The sequence below is a fragment of the Marmota flaviventris genome, chromosome 12, assembly GCF_047511675.1.
Source record: "Marmota flaviventris isolate mMarFla1 chromosome 12, mMarFla1.hap1, whole genome shotgun sequence".
NCBI lineage: Eukaryota > Metazoa > Chordata > Mammalia > Rodentia > Sciuridae > Marmota > Marmota flaviventris.
Genome location: NC_092509.1, coordinates 58504391 through 58522959, shown reverse-complemented (window position 1 = coordinate 58522959; position 18569 = coordinate 58504391). Strand labels below are relative to the sequence as shown.

The 18569-nt window shown below is 33.8% G+C and overlaps 1 protein-coding gene across 1 annotated transcript in view; it reads left to right on the top strand.

Annotated features, from left to right (window-relative positions):
• Dnah14 (dynein axonemal heavy chain 14) overlaps window positions 1-18569 on the top strand; it is a 376581-nt gene that overhangs the window by 49953 nt on the left and 308059 nt on the right. The window contains 3 exon segments of the mRNA XM_071619724.1: window positions 457-601; window positions 12036-12167; window positions 12945-13195. Of these exon segments, the coding sequence (XP_071475825.1) occupies window positions 457-601; window positions 12036-12167; window positions 12945-13195 (528 nt within the window).

Genomic DNA, 18569 nt, shown 5'->3' with positions numbered 1-18569 from the left:
CAGTGAAAAAGAGCAGAAAAAAGAAAAAGGTCCATCTTCTTTATTTTAGGACATAGGTAGGTAGAAAATTTGAGAAATATTCTCTAAATAGGCCCCAATCCAGTTAACTTTTTTCCTATAATTGAGAGAAAAGTAATTGAAGACTTTTATTTAGATTTAATAAATTTAATAAATTGAGGAAATATAATTCTTTTTAGATAACACTGGTTGATGTTTCAAAATTATTGAAATTCAATAATTTGATTCAATAATCATTGTTACCCTCCCTATTTTGGTGCCATCCAGCCTCCAAAACATGAACTAAACGCAACCCCTAATGCTTACCAGTTGTTTTCATTTAAAATGAGGTCAATGCAGAACATTTTAATTACAGAAATATGAAATAAACTATGCTAGCTATTTCTTAATTAATTTTATTTATTTGAAATGAGACATTAGTTTGAAAATTTCTTTCAGGACATTTTTGTACCGCAATCTTTTTTGGGCTGATGAGATATTTCAAATCTGTTTGCTTTATGTAAAAGGACTTTGTGAAGATGCAATTAATCTCAAAAATGATAATGAACACAAAGATAATACATCTGCTATATGGCTTGTAAAGGTAGGTAAAAGTATACTACAATCAGCTAATATTGGTATGTGGAAACTGGAAAGAACAAGTGGAAGAGTTTTGTATGTCTGAATGTGTATATTTATGTGTGTTTTCTGGTACTGAGGAGTGAACCTGGAAGAATTCTACCACTGAGTTACATCCTCATCCCTGTTTTATTCTTCTTTTTGAGATAGGGTCTCAGTAAATTGCAGAGAATTTCCTCTAATTTGTGATTTTCATTTTGAGATAGGGTCTCAGTAAATTGCAGAGACTGTCCTCTAATTTGTGATCCTCTTGTTCCTCCTATCTCAGTCTCATCAGTCACTGGGATTATGGGAGTGAACCACAACTTCCAGATATAAGCAAAGTTTTGAATGAAAGGAAAACAGACTTCTAGATCCATAAGTAAACCATTCCTATGAGTGACTATTATTCTAAAATAAGGACATGATTGCCAGGGATGTCAGTTTTAACAGTTAATAACATTCCTTAGAAAGAATGTCTTTCTTGTTCTTAACCTAAATCTCTGAGACGTTTTATTTACTTTATTTATTTATTTTATTTACATACGTATTTAGAGACAATACAATACAGTATTATTTTACCTAATACATAATTGGCAGTTATCAGCTATCCTTCCCTCAGTGTGTATGTGTATGTATGTATGTATGTATGTGTGTGTGTATATATATATATATATATATATATATATATATATATATATACACAGTTTTCAGGTATCCTTCCTTTGGGTGTGTGTGTGTGTTTGTGTATGTGTGTATATGTATATATACACACACATACATGTTAAGAACTTATAAGTTGCAACTCAAGAGATTTTAGTTAAATTTATGAATTCTCTTGTTTCAATATTCTATAAAGAATGAACTTTTTAATGAAATGATTTAATTATATTTATATATTTTGAAGAGTTAAAACACATAGAACTATAAATCTCAAGAATTTAGTGTACAGTTGAATAGGATTGCAGCAGATTTTACTTCATTAACCCACTGTATGGAGGAGATACTGAAAGGTAAAATTGTTAAGGGGCTTGGACAAATTATGATTTTGACAATCAGATAAAAAATTTACTGTGTTAACTATACACATGTGATAAGATCAATTAACATCTTAATTTTAGAATTGATTATATATAATGATTGTTCAATTTTCTTTTAGTGAATGAATAAATAAAATTAATTAATGGAGGATGAATTAATCACTACATATGCAATATATTTCATATATTTGGGGTATCTATTTTTGAAATATTAATATTTCAAAAAGATTAAATTCAACTGAAGTAGGAGACATTTCACTGAGCTGTATTTTTGAGACAGTTTTCATATAGAAGGAAATAGGTTGGGCAGCTAATAACTGTTTGAAGTTTGATTGTTTTATGACTGACTGAGAGACAGAATTTATCAATTAACTTAATGATGGGTGGAAAGGCAAAGGAGACTTTAGAAAATCTCTTAAGTTTGTACCTAATATGCTAATGGTAATGCTAACAGTGATAGAGAAGGAATGTTAGGATTTCTTTCTGGAGATTTCAAGCCATATCAGCTTTCCCCCAGAACATCAAAAGGAGAGAAATAAACTTTGCCAGATGATATGCAAGTATTTGTTGATTTTCTATTATATGCAAAGTGCTGTACCAAGGAGAGGAATACAAAATAAAAACAAATAATTGGTGTTTTCAGTCTGTCTGTAGTTTATAAATAGTTTATGCTTATAAAATATATGATTAATTTCTAGAGGTAGTCCCTTTGTTTTGCTAATCAGTATTGCTAATCAGTTAGAAAAATGCAAATCAAAAAATGTTTCCTGGCAAGTAATTCTTGTAAAAAACAGTCATATCATAGAAATCAGAAGCAGAAATTAGCTTTATTTGGAGTCATAGTTAGGACATGCTTTACATTGTGAATTAGGCCATGCTGAATTTTAGTAGTCAGAAAAGAAGGGTAAGACAGTAAAATAAGGATTTCAAATATGGATAAGCTATTCAATATAAATTTGATTTAAATTTTGGTTCATGAATGTCAGGCTTAGAATAATAGAATAAGGGAAAAATAGGATCTAAATCTCCCCAAAGGGCAGGAGCATTTTTAGAGGGAGTTGTTAGGTGAACAGTTTGTAAGAATAGGAGTTCCTGAGACTGTCCATAAAGAAGCCAGTCTCAGAGGGAGAGCAAAGCCTGAAGTCAGGATTGAAAAGGTGACCAGTTGTGATTAGAACTGGGAGGTTATGCATTGCTGGGAGATGCAGACACCAATAAAGACTGACAGTAGGGAGCTGAGGATAATGAAGCAAGGTTATGCATGTAAAGGATAGGATTCTTCTATGCCATGAATGGTACTCATGAGCATACCATGTTATGTGTTAACTATACACATGTAATACTCTACCAGAATAAAAGCACACCTGTAAATGAGGTGAAATTTCTAGAACTAGAAGTGAAAGAACTTGTGGAACAAAAACAAAAAATTAGTATGGAAATCATTCCTCAAAAAGATTAGGAATGGAACCACCATATAACCAAGTTATACCATTCCACAGTATTTATCCTAAAGAACTAAAGTCAGCATTCTATAGCAATACATGCATACCCATGTTTATAAAAGCATAATTCACAATATCCAAATTTTGGAAACAGCTTAGATATTGATCAATGAATGAACAACTATTCATTTATGTGTGTGTATGTGTATTCATACATAAAAATCTATGAATTTACATATATGTAAAATGGAATTTTATTTAGCCATAAATAAGAATGAAATTATATCCCATTTGCAGGATAATTGATGGAGCTTGAGAGTATTATATTAAGCAAAATAAGCCAAATTAAGGGTCATGTGAGGAAACTAGAGAGAAAAAAAAAGGGAAGGAGGGCTTCTAATGAAAATAGAAGGGAGACTAATAGGGTAGAGGAAGGGGTTCAGGTGGACATAGGAGAAAGGAGGGAGAGAGGAAATACTGGGGAATTGAATTGACCATATTATAGTGTTATATTGTGTGCATTATGAATATGTTACAATGAATCCCACTATTATATATAATTGCCATGCATCAATAAAATAGATAAATATGTAATTGTGCTACTAAAAGTGTTAATTAAATGTTAATGTAAAAAGAAAAGAACATGTGGATTACTTTATTCAAACCTTTACTTTCAAATGATGAAACTGATAGATTATCCTTATCCAAGTTTACAGAACAAGGTAGAGTTGAGACTTTGGATTGTTTCATATTCAAGAGTGATGTTTGTTTTATTGGGAAAAATTTGGGGTGCTTAATAAAGATGTACTTTTAGGGGAGAGGATAGTGGCTGGTAATCTATACTTCGAGCAAGTTTCTGAGGTGATTAATGCCAGGTAAATTTTGAGAACTTTTCTGAAAGAACAACTATTGAAAGTTTCCCAGCATGGTATTCTTAGGAAAATTACCATGATACTGGTGTGTAGAAAAAATTGAAAGGGGAGAGATGCTGGGGTTAAAGAATTAATTGGTACACTATGAAAATAATATCAGCAAAAGCAATAAGAACTTCAATTAGGGGGTTGGCAGCCCTCCTCCGGAATTTCCTCCTACCGCACTTCCCCAACCAATGGGAACTCTCTGGGAGTCCCACAAGAGCTCCAAAGTAGCAGGCCCAGGCGGACAGCAGGGGTCTAATCTCCAATTGAATACGCATCTTAACATAATCATTATCATCTCAATGGCTTGCTGGCGACACCTTTCAACCAAAAATGCCATGCCTCATTCCTACTTGGCTATGGCTCTCAGCATCTCCCCCCTTCTGTTTAATAAACAACAAGCAATGTGGCTTAGGGACCGTGCCTATTACGTTGTCCAATACAACATATGGTCCTTACCCGTCATCAGATGAGCTGACCTCTAGGCGTCAGCCTCCTGTCTTAGGTTGGTACCACTGCAATTGGATCATACCTGTCAGTGACTACCGGTTCAGCATACAGCCATACTTGTGGATAGGCCTATGCACCATTGCGGGGGGTGAGGTTCTTTGCCTCACCTCTGTTGGCCTCCAAATTTTAGACCATCACTAGCAGAAGGGAGGAGGATACAGAAATGCCACGACAGCTCCTTTGAAAAATTGTACCACTGGTGACGCCAGCAGCAAAGATACTCCAGCATTACCACAATTCACTGCACCAACAGATAGTTCACAATGCATACAAGTGATACATAGTCCAGGCAAGTTCTGCAAGCAGTTCAAAGCAAAGGAATCTATCAATATGTCCATTTCCTCCCAAAGTAAATCGACTCCTTGATTGAGTATTACTTGTTGAGTTATTATTCATTGATGCATCAGTTTATACAGTTTGTTGTGATAACTATCGAAGAAGCTGTAGTTTGGTTTTATCTTTGTCTTCACCGGCACTGGGATGAAGATAGGAATTCTGGCAATGATGGCTAAAAAAAAATATGTAACATTCCAACAGGTACTAAGAAAACAATTTTCTGAACAATTTACATTATACTGAACAGAATTATTAAATATGTTGAAATATATTAAATATATTTATTCATTATTAAATATAATTAAAAGGAAAGGTGAAAGTAAACAAATAGATCTGTTAACCTCCTTATTTGTACACATATTAAAACAATCCTCAACAGCTGTTTACCCAATTTAAATTAAACCATTTAAGTCATGTGAATAAAAAAAAATTCGGAACCATTTTTTCATGAGCGCTCCTCATATATGATATATGGACATACGCACACACAGACATACAACACAAAGCACAAGTGTGCACACAAACATACAACACGTAAGACAATAGTAAAGGCCTTGTAGCTTTACACAGGTGAAATCTCCATTGCAATGTTTAAAAACTCCACAGTCAAAAAATAAAACTTATCAGAAAAACATTAACCTAGGTCTGTATGAGCTCAAAAAATAAAATAGAACTTTATGATGTGGAAAAATGCAATAATAAAATAGATATTTAAAAAAGCATCCTGGTTAATCACTGTTGCAGATGTAAGAATAGCCAAGCTGGAGCTCTGGATATCAGCTGTTATGGATTTGAGTCAAATCATCTTCTTTTTGGTCTGTAGAAATCGCTTTGGTTAGTCTCTCTGGAATCCAAATCGGCTGCTGTTCTCCCTGTGGAAACACACAAACAGAACCCTGACTCCAGACAATCACTGGGTCAGGACCTTTCCATTGTCCTGTTAGAATATCCTTCCAAAGTACCTTAGGCTTATGTACATTTTTTGTATACATATGCCTTTCCGCAGCACTAAGCCCTGATGAATCCAAATTTTAAAAGTTTAGAGTAAAAAGGGTTATTTTAAGTTTATCTTTGGGGGATATATACCCCTTTCCAATTCCCTCTTTTTGCTTTAATGAGTACATTTTAATAGTTTGATGAGCTCTTTCAACTATGCCTTGTCCCTGTGGATTGTATGGGATTCCTGTTATATGAGTAATGCCAAATGATGAGGAAAATTGTTTAAAAGAGGTAGAAGTATAACCAGGACCATTATCTGTTTTTAACTGTTTTGGAACGTCCACAGTGGCAAAATTTTGTAAGCAATGAGCTATAATATCTTTAGTTTTTTCTCTGGCATGAATGGAGCCCATCAAAAATCTGGAAGAAGTATAAACTATAACATGCAAATATTTTAATTTTCCAAATTCTGGCAAGTGTGTGATGTCCATCTGCCAAATATGGTTAGGTATCAATCCTCTAGGATTGACTCCAAGATTAACTTGTGGTAAAAAGGTCACACAATTTTGACATTGTTTTATTATATGTCTGGCTTGTTCCTTAGTTATTTTGAAACACTTTTGTAAAGTATTAGCATTGACATGGAACCTTTTATGAAAATTTGTAGCTTCTTCTAGTGTAGAGAAAATATGTATGTCATGTGTAGTTTTATCTGCTAAATCATTGCCCAAACTAAGGGCTCCAGGCAATCCTGTATGTGCCCTGATATGTCCTATAAAGAATGGATCTTTTCTGTCCCAGATTAGACTTTGTATAGTGGAAAACAAAGAGAAAACAGTAGAGGAAGGAGAAATCCTACCAGCATCTTCAAGGGATACTATAGCATTAACTATATACTGACTATCAGAAAATAAATTAAATACAGAATCTTTAAACATCACGAAAGCTTGTAAAACTGCATTAAGCTCTACCTTTTGAGCTGATTGTTTGGGTACTAAAAATGTAAAAGTTTGATCAGGGGTAACTACTGCTGCTGTACCATTATTTGACCCATCAGTGAATATATTTGGAGCATTCATGATAGGTGTTTTTCTTGTCATTTTTGGAAAAACTACAGGATGGGAGGACCAAAAAGACAACAAAGGATTAGATGGTAAGTGATTATCAAATGAAACATTAGATTTACACATGATTATTGCCCAAGTATTTAACTCATTAGCTAATTCATCAATTTGATCCATAGTATATGGAGTAATAATTTTATTGGGAGAAATTCCAAACACTCCCTTTGCTGCTTTTATTCCTTTGAGTATTAATTGTCCTACAGCCTCAGGATACCTAGTAAGAATAGTGTTAGGAGAATAAGATAAATGTATCCACAATAATGGACCTTCTTGCCAAAATACTCCTGTAGGAATATTTTTTGTTGGTATTACAATAAATAATAAAGGCAAACTTATATCAATTCTATCCAAATGCATATTTTCCATATATGTTTCAATAATTTTTAATGCCTTTCTTGCTTCAGGCGTTAACATTCGGGGTGAATTTGGATCTGATGGACCTTTTAAGATACCAAATAAATGTCCCAACTCTCCTGTTGGTATGCCTAGATAAGGCCTTATCCAATTTATGTCTCCCAATAACTTTTGAAAGTCATTAAGTGATTTGAGTTGATCTACTCGTATTTGAATTTTTGGTGGTCGGACCATGGTTAAGGATAATAGAACTCCTAAATAATTAATTGGAAAATTTAATTGTACTTTATCTATTGCTATCTCTAGATTATAATTTTTTATAAATTTGTAAGTGTGGCATAACATTCTAGCAATGTGTTTTCATCTTTATGTGCTAGTAATACATCATCCATATAGTGAAATATTTGTAGTTCAGGATTTTGATTTCTAAGTGGCTGGATTGCTTTGTTAACATAAATTTGACACATAGTTGGGCTGTTAGCTATCCCTTGAGGGAGTACTTTGCATTCATATCTCTGATCAGGACCTTCATGATTCAGTGCTGGGATAGTAAATGCAAAACGTGGACTATCCTCAAGATGAATTGGAATTGAAAAAAAAAAAAACAATCTTTAATATCTATAGCTAAAACATACCAGGTTTTTGGCAAAGCAGACAATTGAGGAATCCCTGATTGAGCAGGTCCCATAATAACCATCTCATTATTAATGGCTCTTAAATCTTGCAATAATCTCCATTTACCAGATTTCTTTTTAATGACAAAAATGGGAGTATTATGAGTATTATAGGGAGATATGGAAGGTTGTATATGTCCCTCTGCTAATTGTTGTTTGACAAGGTCATGGGCTACTTGTATCTTTTCTTTAGTCAGGGGCCACTGAGGAACCCATACTTGTCTTTCTGATTTCCAAGTAATTTTGATTCAGTGGCCCCTTCTGAAAACCCAATCCATGTCTATTTATTCCTTGATCTATTTGAATTGGTGCTGCTATACCTTGTTCTTGTTCTTCTAATCTTTTTTCTTTCCTAAAACCTTGTCTAGCCCTAGTAGTGGGCGCGTTAGGATTGATGTTATTTGTTAATGACAAACCTAATTGATCTAGGACATCTCATCCCCATAAATTTATAGGAAGATGATCCAATACATATGGCTGTATAGTTCCTTCACATCCTTCAGGATCCTTCCAATCTAATACCATTGCACTTCTATGGGGATTAGTTGCCACTCCTAGGCCTCGAAGTGTTTGAGTGGCTTGTTGTAATGGCCAATGTTTTGGCCATTCTTGACGAGATATGATGCTAAGGTCAGCACCTATGTCCAGTAGCCCATTAAATTCATGTCCTTGAATATTTAGTTTTAGCATTGGGCAAGAATCTAAATTTAAAGACAGCATAGCCCAATCTACACCTGTGGAGCCTAATCCCCAGGAACCTCTTTCTACAGTACGACTGGAAAATTTATCATGCAGGCTGGGTATTATTAATAACTGTGCTATTCTATCTCCTGGTGAAATTACTGATATACCTCTTGGAGAACTAGCTATAATTTTTATTTCACCTACATAATCGGGATCAATTACCCCAGGACTTATCATAAGTCCTTTTAGTATAGAAGAACTGCATCCCAATAATAAGCCTACTGTTTCTTGGGGAAGAGGTCCTTTGACTCCTGTGGGAATGATTTGAACTCCCATCTCTGGAGTTAGTACTGCTCTGGCAGAGGTGCAGATGTCCAACCCTGCGCTCCCTCTGGTTTGTCTGATGAGGGATTTAATGGATAATGTGTCCTGGGCACTACCCTGATGGTGTTGCTGGGTTCCTCCACTGCCCCATATATTTGTGCTTGTGGGCCCTAGAGCATTGGGCCCCCCAGTCCGTTTTTTGGCAATGGAGCCTGATGCCTTTCTCCACAATATCGTGGGTAAACACCTGGTCCTTGTCCATTTTTTGATAACGGAGTACCCTCTATGGTGGTTTGAGAACGGCATTCATTAGCCCAATGTCTCCCTCTACGGCATCGTGGGCAAATACCTGGTATTCCACTCCTTTGATACCTAGCTTTGTTAAACCCTCCTCCTATGGGGCAACTCCTTTTAAAATGTCCTGTTTGTTCACAATTGTAGCATGTTTTTGGCCTGGCATCTAAAGCCTGTTGTACTGCAGCTGCCAGGACTTGCCCTTGTTCATTAATGTCTCTACATAATTTGATATATGTGTTTAAATCTCCATGTTTCCATGGTCTAATGGCCTCCTTACACCATCTGTTCGCTTGTTCAAAGGCTAGCTGTTTAATTAATAGAATTGCTTGTTCTGTATCCCCAAAAACTCAGGCAGCTGTTTGAATAAGCCTATCTACAAATTCAGCGTAAGGTTCATTAGCTCTCTGTATTACCTTAGATAATTGACCTTGTAAATCTCCATGTCCTTGTAAAGTCTTCCATGCCCTAACTGCATCTGCAGCAATTTGTGCATATATAGCAGGATCATATTCAATTTGTTGCCATTGATCCTCATAAGGTCCTTTTCCTAACAACATATCTAGATTTCTTTGAGGATAACCGGCTGCTGCATTTTGCCTAGCCATTTCCGTGCAAAATTCCTCATTGGCAACCTTCCATAACAAATATTGCCCTCCATTTAGTACAGATTTATACATGCTAGCCCAGTCTGCTGGCGTCATGTCCAAGTTGGTAATGGATTCGACCATGCTTACAGTGAAGGGTGCTTGGGGACCATAGGTTGTTACAGCCTCCTTTAACTGCTTCACTGTTTTGAAATCTAGAGCATGGTGAATTCGCTGCCCTCCTGCCTGCTCAAGTACAGGGCATGCTAATCTTTGAGGTCCTATCTCAGGATTCCATCTATCAACTTCGGGGGTTGAGGGCCACTCAGATATATCTGTAGGTGGAGCTGTTGGTTGAATTACACCCTCTGGTGATAGAACGGTGTTAGTAGCAGCCTCTTGTTGTAGCTTTTTCCCTAATAGCCCCTTTTCCTTTAAATTTTCTTCCTCTGTCTGACTAGCTTGAGAGACTTTCTCTTTTGCTTGATCTAAAATGTCTTTCTCCATGGTCTGAACCTCTAACAATTTACTTAACACTCTTTCGGTTTGTTTTTTACTAATTTCAAATCTACTATAAAGATAACTCAACCCAATAAGATAACACACACAAAAAAAAACCCGAAACAGAATGAAACAAAAACGGAACAAAAAATCGTTTTATCAATTTTCTCTTCCTCAGGGCCGAACAACTTCAAACCTTGAGCCAACCATTTTTCCCAGTTTGCCTGAGAAAGTCCTAGGGATAGGCAGCTTGAAACAAAAACAAAATAAATCAAAACAAGAACAAATTGTTTTTTGAAATGGTCACCCATTCTCTCGCCTTCCCTCAGGGGCGAGCAATTTCACTTACCTCCGAGCTTCAGGCGTTCCCTGTACAGGCCACAAAATGCTGCAGTCTGGCTGGGCACAAAGTCACGAGCCACTCAAGCAGGAACAAACTTTATTTCTGAACTCCACCAGCACACTCCACACACGCTCCCAGGAAAAATGCCGAACGCCATGCCACGCGGCTCCTCCCAGGACACACACCCCAATAGGAAATCCCTCCTCCAGAATTCCCTCCTACCACACTTCCCCAACAAATGGGAACTCTCCGGGAGTCCCGAGAGAGCTCCAAAGTAGCAGGCCAAGGTGGACAGCAGGGGTCTAATCTCTAATTGAATGCACATCTTAACATAATCATTATCATCTCAATGGTTTGCTGGTGTCACCTTTCAACCAAAAATGCCATGCATCATTCCTACTTGGCTATGGCTCTCAGCAGGAAGTAAGGCAAACCTGATGAGTTTCAGGGTTAACCAATAGTGTTATTCCTTTTTCAAACCTTAATTAGCATAAATTTCAATAGCATTAATACTTTTCCAAATCCTTATTAGCCTAAGTTTGGACTAATAGCAGTGACCCAAGGGCTTATATAAACCCCCAGACTAAGTACACTAGGATGAATAAAACTACTATTGAGTCCCCTCTTATGCTACAAAGTTCTGTTCCTATTCTTCAATAAATCCTGATCTTAGACTCATTCATCCTGGTTTGTGGATTTCATTCTTTGAATTCAAAAGACAAGAATTCAGAAAGAAGAAGAAATTGATGGTGAGCTGCTGGGGTCTGCTGCAACACTAAAGGACATAGGTAGACCCCCACCACCACCTACCAGCAGAAGTGAAGAAACTTCTGTCTTGCCTGCCAACAGAAACAGAGAATCAAGTTTCATCTCAAAACTCCAGTTTCACTAGCTTCTGAACAAATTCTGAATAAAATTTATTATTTATATTGCTATTATTTAACTTAATCCTTTTTATCCTGAATTTCATGTTCATGTTTTTAAGTTTTACAAATAATTGGGTCAAATCAAAAGTTAAAGTAATTTCTAGAACTGGTGGGTTCTCTAGGTTTGTAAATATTTAAAAAAACACCTTAACTTTCAAATTTTCTGCTTCAGTTTAATCTTCATTATGATTTAAAATAACAATGTATATTTTATATCTTTTTATGAAGATTCAATTAGATTTAACTATGGGTTATTTAAATTTGAAAAAGAGAAAATACTTATAATACATATATAAAAAAGAAATCATAAAATATGTTCTTATCTATGATGTGAAAAGATAACCAAGTATCTCATCTTTCTCTTTTTTGTTTGTAAATGAGTTTTTTGACTTTCCAACACTCAATATTTTCTATCATTTAATTAGCTGGATACTTCTCGAACATATTCTCTAGATGAATTTTGTGAAGAACAGTTTCAGCAAACTACTCAGGCACTGAAACAACTTGAAGATATTAGGGATAAAGCAATTTCAAAAGTGAAAAGTACAATCTTAAAGGTAATTGTTTAATTACATCCTCTCAGTTGCTATGTACTAACTGAAGCAATTGCTCCAAATTGCAACTCTGGAGAGTGTTGGAAATTGACAGTGGAGATAAAAGGAGGTTGATTAATCAACTAATGGATACTGCCTATTTATAAGAACCCTTCCAGGTGCCACATAACATGCAAACAAATATGTATGTATATGTTTGTTAATACATATATGTGTGTATACATCCATATGAATGCACATGTACATGTTTATGTATACAACTTAAGGATGCTTAAATCTATAACTTGAGGTGGCATACTGCATGTAAAGGGAAATGTGATTAGTTACAAAGTTCATAGTGTCCATAAGATAAAGAAAAAAACATTGCTCAGGCAAGATGAAAAAACATAACTATATGAAAAAAAAACTTTAAAGAAAATTCAATAGTATAATGATCAATCCTCTCAGAACATTCTCATTCTGTATGCTGTTAGGTATCTTATACACTGTTACAGAAGGCCCCTCTATGTTGAAACTGTAGATACGAAATTAGTATGTTCTTCCTTGTTTGACTTTCAAAATTTATCTACTTGTTAGAGAGATAAGCTTCAAAACACATAAATTATTCTCTTTTTGGCTGATGTTTACATACAGTACAAGCATAAAGTAAAATTTTAATGGAAATTTTTGATCAATTTTAACTCCAATATGTTATTCAGACTAATGAAATACTAGAAACTAGAAACCATGCTGTATTAACATAGGAAATCACACAGTTCTCAATTTTCTATAAAATTGTAGGTTGCAGAAAAGAAAGAAATTAAAGAATATTTTGAATCAAAGTCATTTGAGGGTGAAACAACACATTTCAAGCTGTGTACATATCGGCATTTATTGGAAACAGCTTACAGGTTTATGATGCTGATTGACTGCATACTTCAGGAACTCATCCGTCAACTTATGAACATTGCAGTCACACTACTTTTGGAAGAATTTAATGGTTCTGCTAGAATGCCACTTTCAGCAGAAAAGAAGAATGAAAATCTCATCGGGTAAAGCATGCTTTTTTGACTAATAAAAATAAGTTATCTTGTAATATATTTCTACTTATGGAGAAAATATCCAGTAATTTAAGCTAGAATTTGGAAATTCTCCTTGTAGCAGAGTACTCACGTTTCCAATTATCAAAACTTATTATTTAGTTGTATTTTAATGTTAAAGTTTAAGACAATTTCTAAGTTTCTTCACAAATCTGGTTGCCACAAAGTGCAAGATGTCCAGTGAAATGTGAATTTCAGATAGATAATTTTTGTATGCAGTATGTTCCAAACATTACCTATACTAAAAATTACTTGTTGTTTATCTGAAATTAGAATTTTACTAGATACCTTGTATTTATTTGCTAAGTCTGGCAATCCTATGTTCAGTGCTAGCTCTTAATGATATGTGAGAATGATTTTGGAAAGAGCCACAGGTTCAGTTGAAATTTGAGTCAGCTTCAGGAAATATCTATTAAATATTTCTCCCAAATAAGACAGTATTTGAAAAATAATTCTGACCTTTTATTGAAATACTACTATTAAAAGCAAAGCATTCAAAGCTATACTCCATTTATGTATAATATGTCAAAATGCATTCTATTGTCATGTATAACTAATTAGAACAAATTAAAATATATTTTAAAAAATAAAGCATTTTTTCTTATTTTCTACAAGTGGATCTATCTACTATAACTTGTGAAACAAGGCATATTAATTGAAATGGTTGAATATTTATATCAAAACTATCAAAATTTAGCATTATTATTTTAGTCAAATCAAAGTTTCATTATCATAACTACAGAGCTGAAAATGTATTAATTCATAAAAATTTGGAGAATATTAAAGATAACCTATTCTGTTTATCTAATTATTTCTGAATCCACAGAGCTTATGTCATGAGCTTACTAGCATCTTAACTGGTTTGAACCAGTACCAAGACTTTAGCCTATGCAGGAACATAACTTTTCAGTGATAGCACATTATAATTTTATTTCCTCTAAATCTCTGTGTGTATTTTTTTAAAAAATCTTTACATCCTAAACATAGCTTTTAAACAAAAGATATTAGTATAGATAATTCATCTTACTTTATAAAATTTGGGAAACAACCCCTAATTCCATGACTTAAATATGGTGTCTTTTTGTATGTGCAGTTTTCTAGACTTCTCGACATATTTTTCCATTGTAGTAATAATCCTAGTATAACTCAGTTTTTAAGCACACAATGTCTTGTGTATATTTTATGGTATGGAAGAAATACATAGGTTTTGGTTGAAGTTATTCCAGTTTTTTTGTGTGGATCGGATCACCTGGGTTCTAATCTATATTCTGTGTCTTGACTAGTTTCATGACTTAGGTTGCCTATTAACCTATTAATTGTGCTGTCTTTTTATATTGAGAATTCTTTGTATAATTCTGGATTCTGTGGGTTTTCTTTTCACTTTCTTGATAGTATTCATTGGAACACAAAAGTTTTAAACTTTTATGAATTTTATTTATTTATTTTTGATTTATTGTGCTTTATGTGTATCTAAGAAGTCATTCCCTAATCTAAGGTCATGAAGATTTATACTTGTTTTCTTTTTGTAAAATTTTATAACTTCAAATCTTGCTTTTAAATATTTAAGTTAGTTCTTTTGATTAATGTGATAGGGGTCCAAACTCATTCTTTGGCATATGAATATCCAGTTGTCCCAGCACTATTTGTTGAAAGGAAAATACCATTTCTTCATTGAATTGTCTTGGCATACTATTTGACAGTCAGATGACCATAAACATATGGATTTATTTCTGGATTCTCAATTTTGTTCCATTGGGATGCATATATATATATATATATATATATATATATATATATATATATATATATATGCTGATGTCACACTACCTTGACTATAATAGTTTTGAAACCGGAAAATGTGAATTTTCCAATGTTGTTGTTCTTATTGTTTTGGCTATTCTGATTCACTTGAATTTCTGTATGTATTTTAGAGTCAGCTTGCCAGTTTCTGCTAAAAGCAACTGGGATTTTGATAGAAATTGCATTAAATTTGTAGATTAATATTGGGTGTATTTTCATACCAAGAGTATATAGTCCTCCAATCCATGAACACGGAATGTCTTTCCATTTACTTAGTAGGACTTCTTTAATTTCTTTAATAATGTTTTGTAGTTTTCAGTGTTTGAGTCGTTCCTTCTTTTGTAAATTTATCATAAAAAATTTGTTCTTTTCATGCTATTATGAATGGAATTATTTTTTCATTTTTGAATGTTCATTGCTCATTGATTGAAATACATTGATCTTATACCCTGCAATCTTGTTGAACCTGTTTATTAGCTCTAATATCTTGTTTTGTTTTATTTTTTCTTATTCCCTGGGATTTTCTATTTACAGGATCGTATCATCTACAAATAGAGATAATTTCACTTCTTCCTTCCCAATAAGATGCCTTTTATTTTTTTGTTGCTTTATGGTCATAGCTAGTAAGTACTTTAGTACAATGTTGATTAGGAGTAATGGATTAAACATCCCTGTTTTGTTCCTGATTTGGGGGGCACCTTATTCTTTTATTATTAAGCATTATGCCACCTGTGAGTTTTTAAAAAATACTTTTTATCAGTTGAGGAAGTTCACATCTAGCTTTATTTGTTGAATGTTTTTATCATGAGGTATTGTTGGATCTTGTCAAATACTTTTTTTCTGTATCAATTGAGATAACTATGTGTTCTTTGTTCAACTAATATGGCAAATTATGCTATATACATACATTTTCATAGGCTGAATCAACTTTGTATTCTTGGGATAGGTGTAATTTTATTATAGTGTAAAATCCTTTGTATATGCTGCTGGATTTGGTTTGCTAGTATTTTATTGAGGTTTTCTTCTTCTATGAATATTGGTCTATAGTTTTCCCATGATGCCTTTGGTTTTGGCCTCAGGGTAGTAGTGATCTCAAAGAATAAATTGGGAGGAGCTACCTCCTTTTCTATCTTTGGGAAAAAAATGGGAAGAATTGGTGTTAGTTCTTTCTGAAAAATTGGTAGAATGTCCCTGTTATGGTTTGAATGTGTCCCCGCAAAGTTCATGTGCTGGAAACCTTATCCCTGATGTAACCAGGTTAAGAGGTAGGATGTTTAAGAGTGACTAGGTCATGAAGGCTCTATCCTTATGAATAGATTAATGTCATTATTTCTAGAGTGGGTTACTGACAAAAGAATGAGTTCAGCCCCTTTCTCTTCTCTGTCTCTGTCTCTCTCATGTTCTCTTGCCTTCCATCATGGGGTGACATAGTCAGAAAGCCCTCACTAGATGCAGGCCCCTTGACATTGGGCTTCTTAGTCTCCAGAATATTAAGAAATAACTCTCTATTATTTATAAATTACCCAATCTCAAGAGTTTTGTTATAGTAGCACAAAACGGACTAAGTGTAGGCCTGGGCTTTTTTGTATGTAAAGTGTGTTAGTCAGCTTTTTGTTGCTATGACAGATACCTGAGAAAATGAACCTAGATGAGGAAAGATTTTGTTTTGGCTTGTGGTTTCAGAGGTTTCAATGCATGGGCAGCTAGCTCCATTGCTTTGGGCCTGATATGAGGCAGAGCATCACGATGAGGCATGACAGAAGAAAGTTGCTTACTCATGGCAGTTAGGAAACTGACAGTGGGGATGAAAAATATTCTTCTAGGCCATGCGCCTAGTGACCTACTGCCTTTGAGTAGGTCTCCCCTCCCAGTAGTACATTCAGATATTAATGAATGCATGCACTGATGAGATCAGAGTCCTCATGATCCCAATTACTTCCAAAAAATCCCCACCACTGAACACTGCTACATTAAAGACTAAGCCCTCAACACATGAATCTTTGCGGGACATTTCAGATCCAAACCATAACAGGAAGTATTACAATCATCTGTTAAATTGCTTTATTTGTTATTGATCTATTTATATTTCTTCTTGAGACATTTTGGTATTTTTTGTCTTTCTAGAATTTTGTCTATTTTATTTAAATTATCTAAACTGTTAGCATATAGCTGTTTATAATACTTACTCATTATCTTTTAAATTTCTATAAGGTCAGTAGTGATATCTTCTTTTTATTCTAGAGTTTAGTAATTTGGGAATTCTCTTCTTCTTCTTTTTTTTTTTCAGCCTAGCTATCAGTTTATCAATTTTCTCAATCATTTTAAGCAACCAACTTTTGATTTTATTGATTTTATTTCACCTTTTCTCTATTTCACTTATTTCCATTCTAGTCTTTATTATTTCTTTCTGCTTGCTTAGGCTTAGTTTGTTTATTTTCTCTTTTTTAGAAGTAGCAGTTTAGATTATTTAGTTGAAATCTTTTATTCTTTTTTAATGTAATTTTTATAGTAACCAATTTCTCTTCAACACTACTTTCACTGAACAAGGAGTTTGGTATATTACATTTTAATTTTCATTAACTTTCTTCATTTAATTTTTATGCTGATTTCCCCTGTAATTTCATATTTGACTCACTGGTTATTAAGGAGTGTTTTCTATGTAAGATTGATTTTTTTCTTCCTTTTTTTTCTAACTCAACAGTGTGATTCTTTTCCTCATTTTTTTCTAGAAGTTTTGTGCTTTTTGATTTTATGTTACATTTATGCACGTTTTCAAGCAAAATTTTGTAAATTGTTCAAGGTGTGGTCTGAGGTATATATTATTTTGCATATGGGTATTTAGTTACTCCATCTGTTTCCCAAAATAACTATTCTTCCTCCATGGAATTGCCTTGGCAGCTTGTTCAAAATTAATTAATATTTTTGGAGTCCATTTCTGAACTCTCTCTTTTGTGCCAGCGATCTGTAGATCTATCTTTTTACACATACTTTACAGTCTTTATAACATCTTAAAATCAGTCCTCCAAGTTTGTTTTTAAAAATTCTTTAAAGTTTGACTATCCTCATTCATTTGCTTTTCCATATAAATCTTAGAATTAAATTGAAGTTTTCTTTTTTAGAAAATGGCCTGTTATTACTGAGATTTCAATTGAGAGTGCACTGAATCAATAGATCAATCTTAGGAGATTTGACATCTTAATATTTAGTCTTCAAAGCTCAGAACTTGGTGCAATAGACCCTTTATTTAAATCTTCTCTAATTTATTTCATCAGCATTTTATAAAGCACAGTATACAAATATTACACATTTTTATTGATTTATAATTATATATTTCATATTTTAATGTTCTTAAGTACTCTTATTTTTAATTCAACTTCTAAATATTCCTGAAATAAAGAACTAACTTTTGTATATTAACCTTGTATCTGTGACCTTACTAAACTTACACATTAGTTGTCATAGCTTTTCTTTGGTAGATAATTTAGAACTGTCTATTTAGACCAAGTGTCAGCAAAATAGAGCCCAT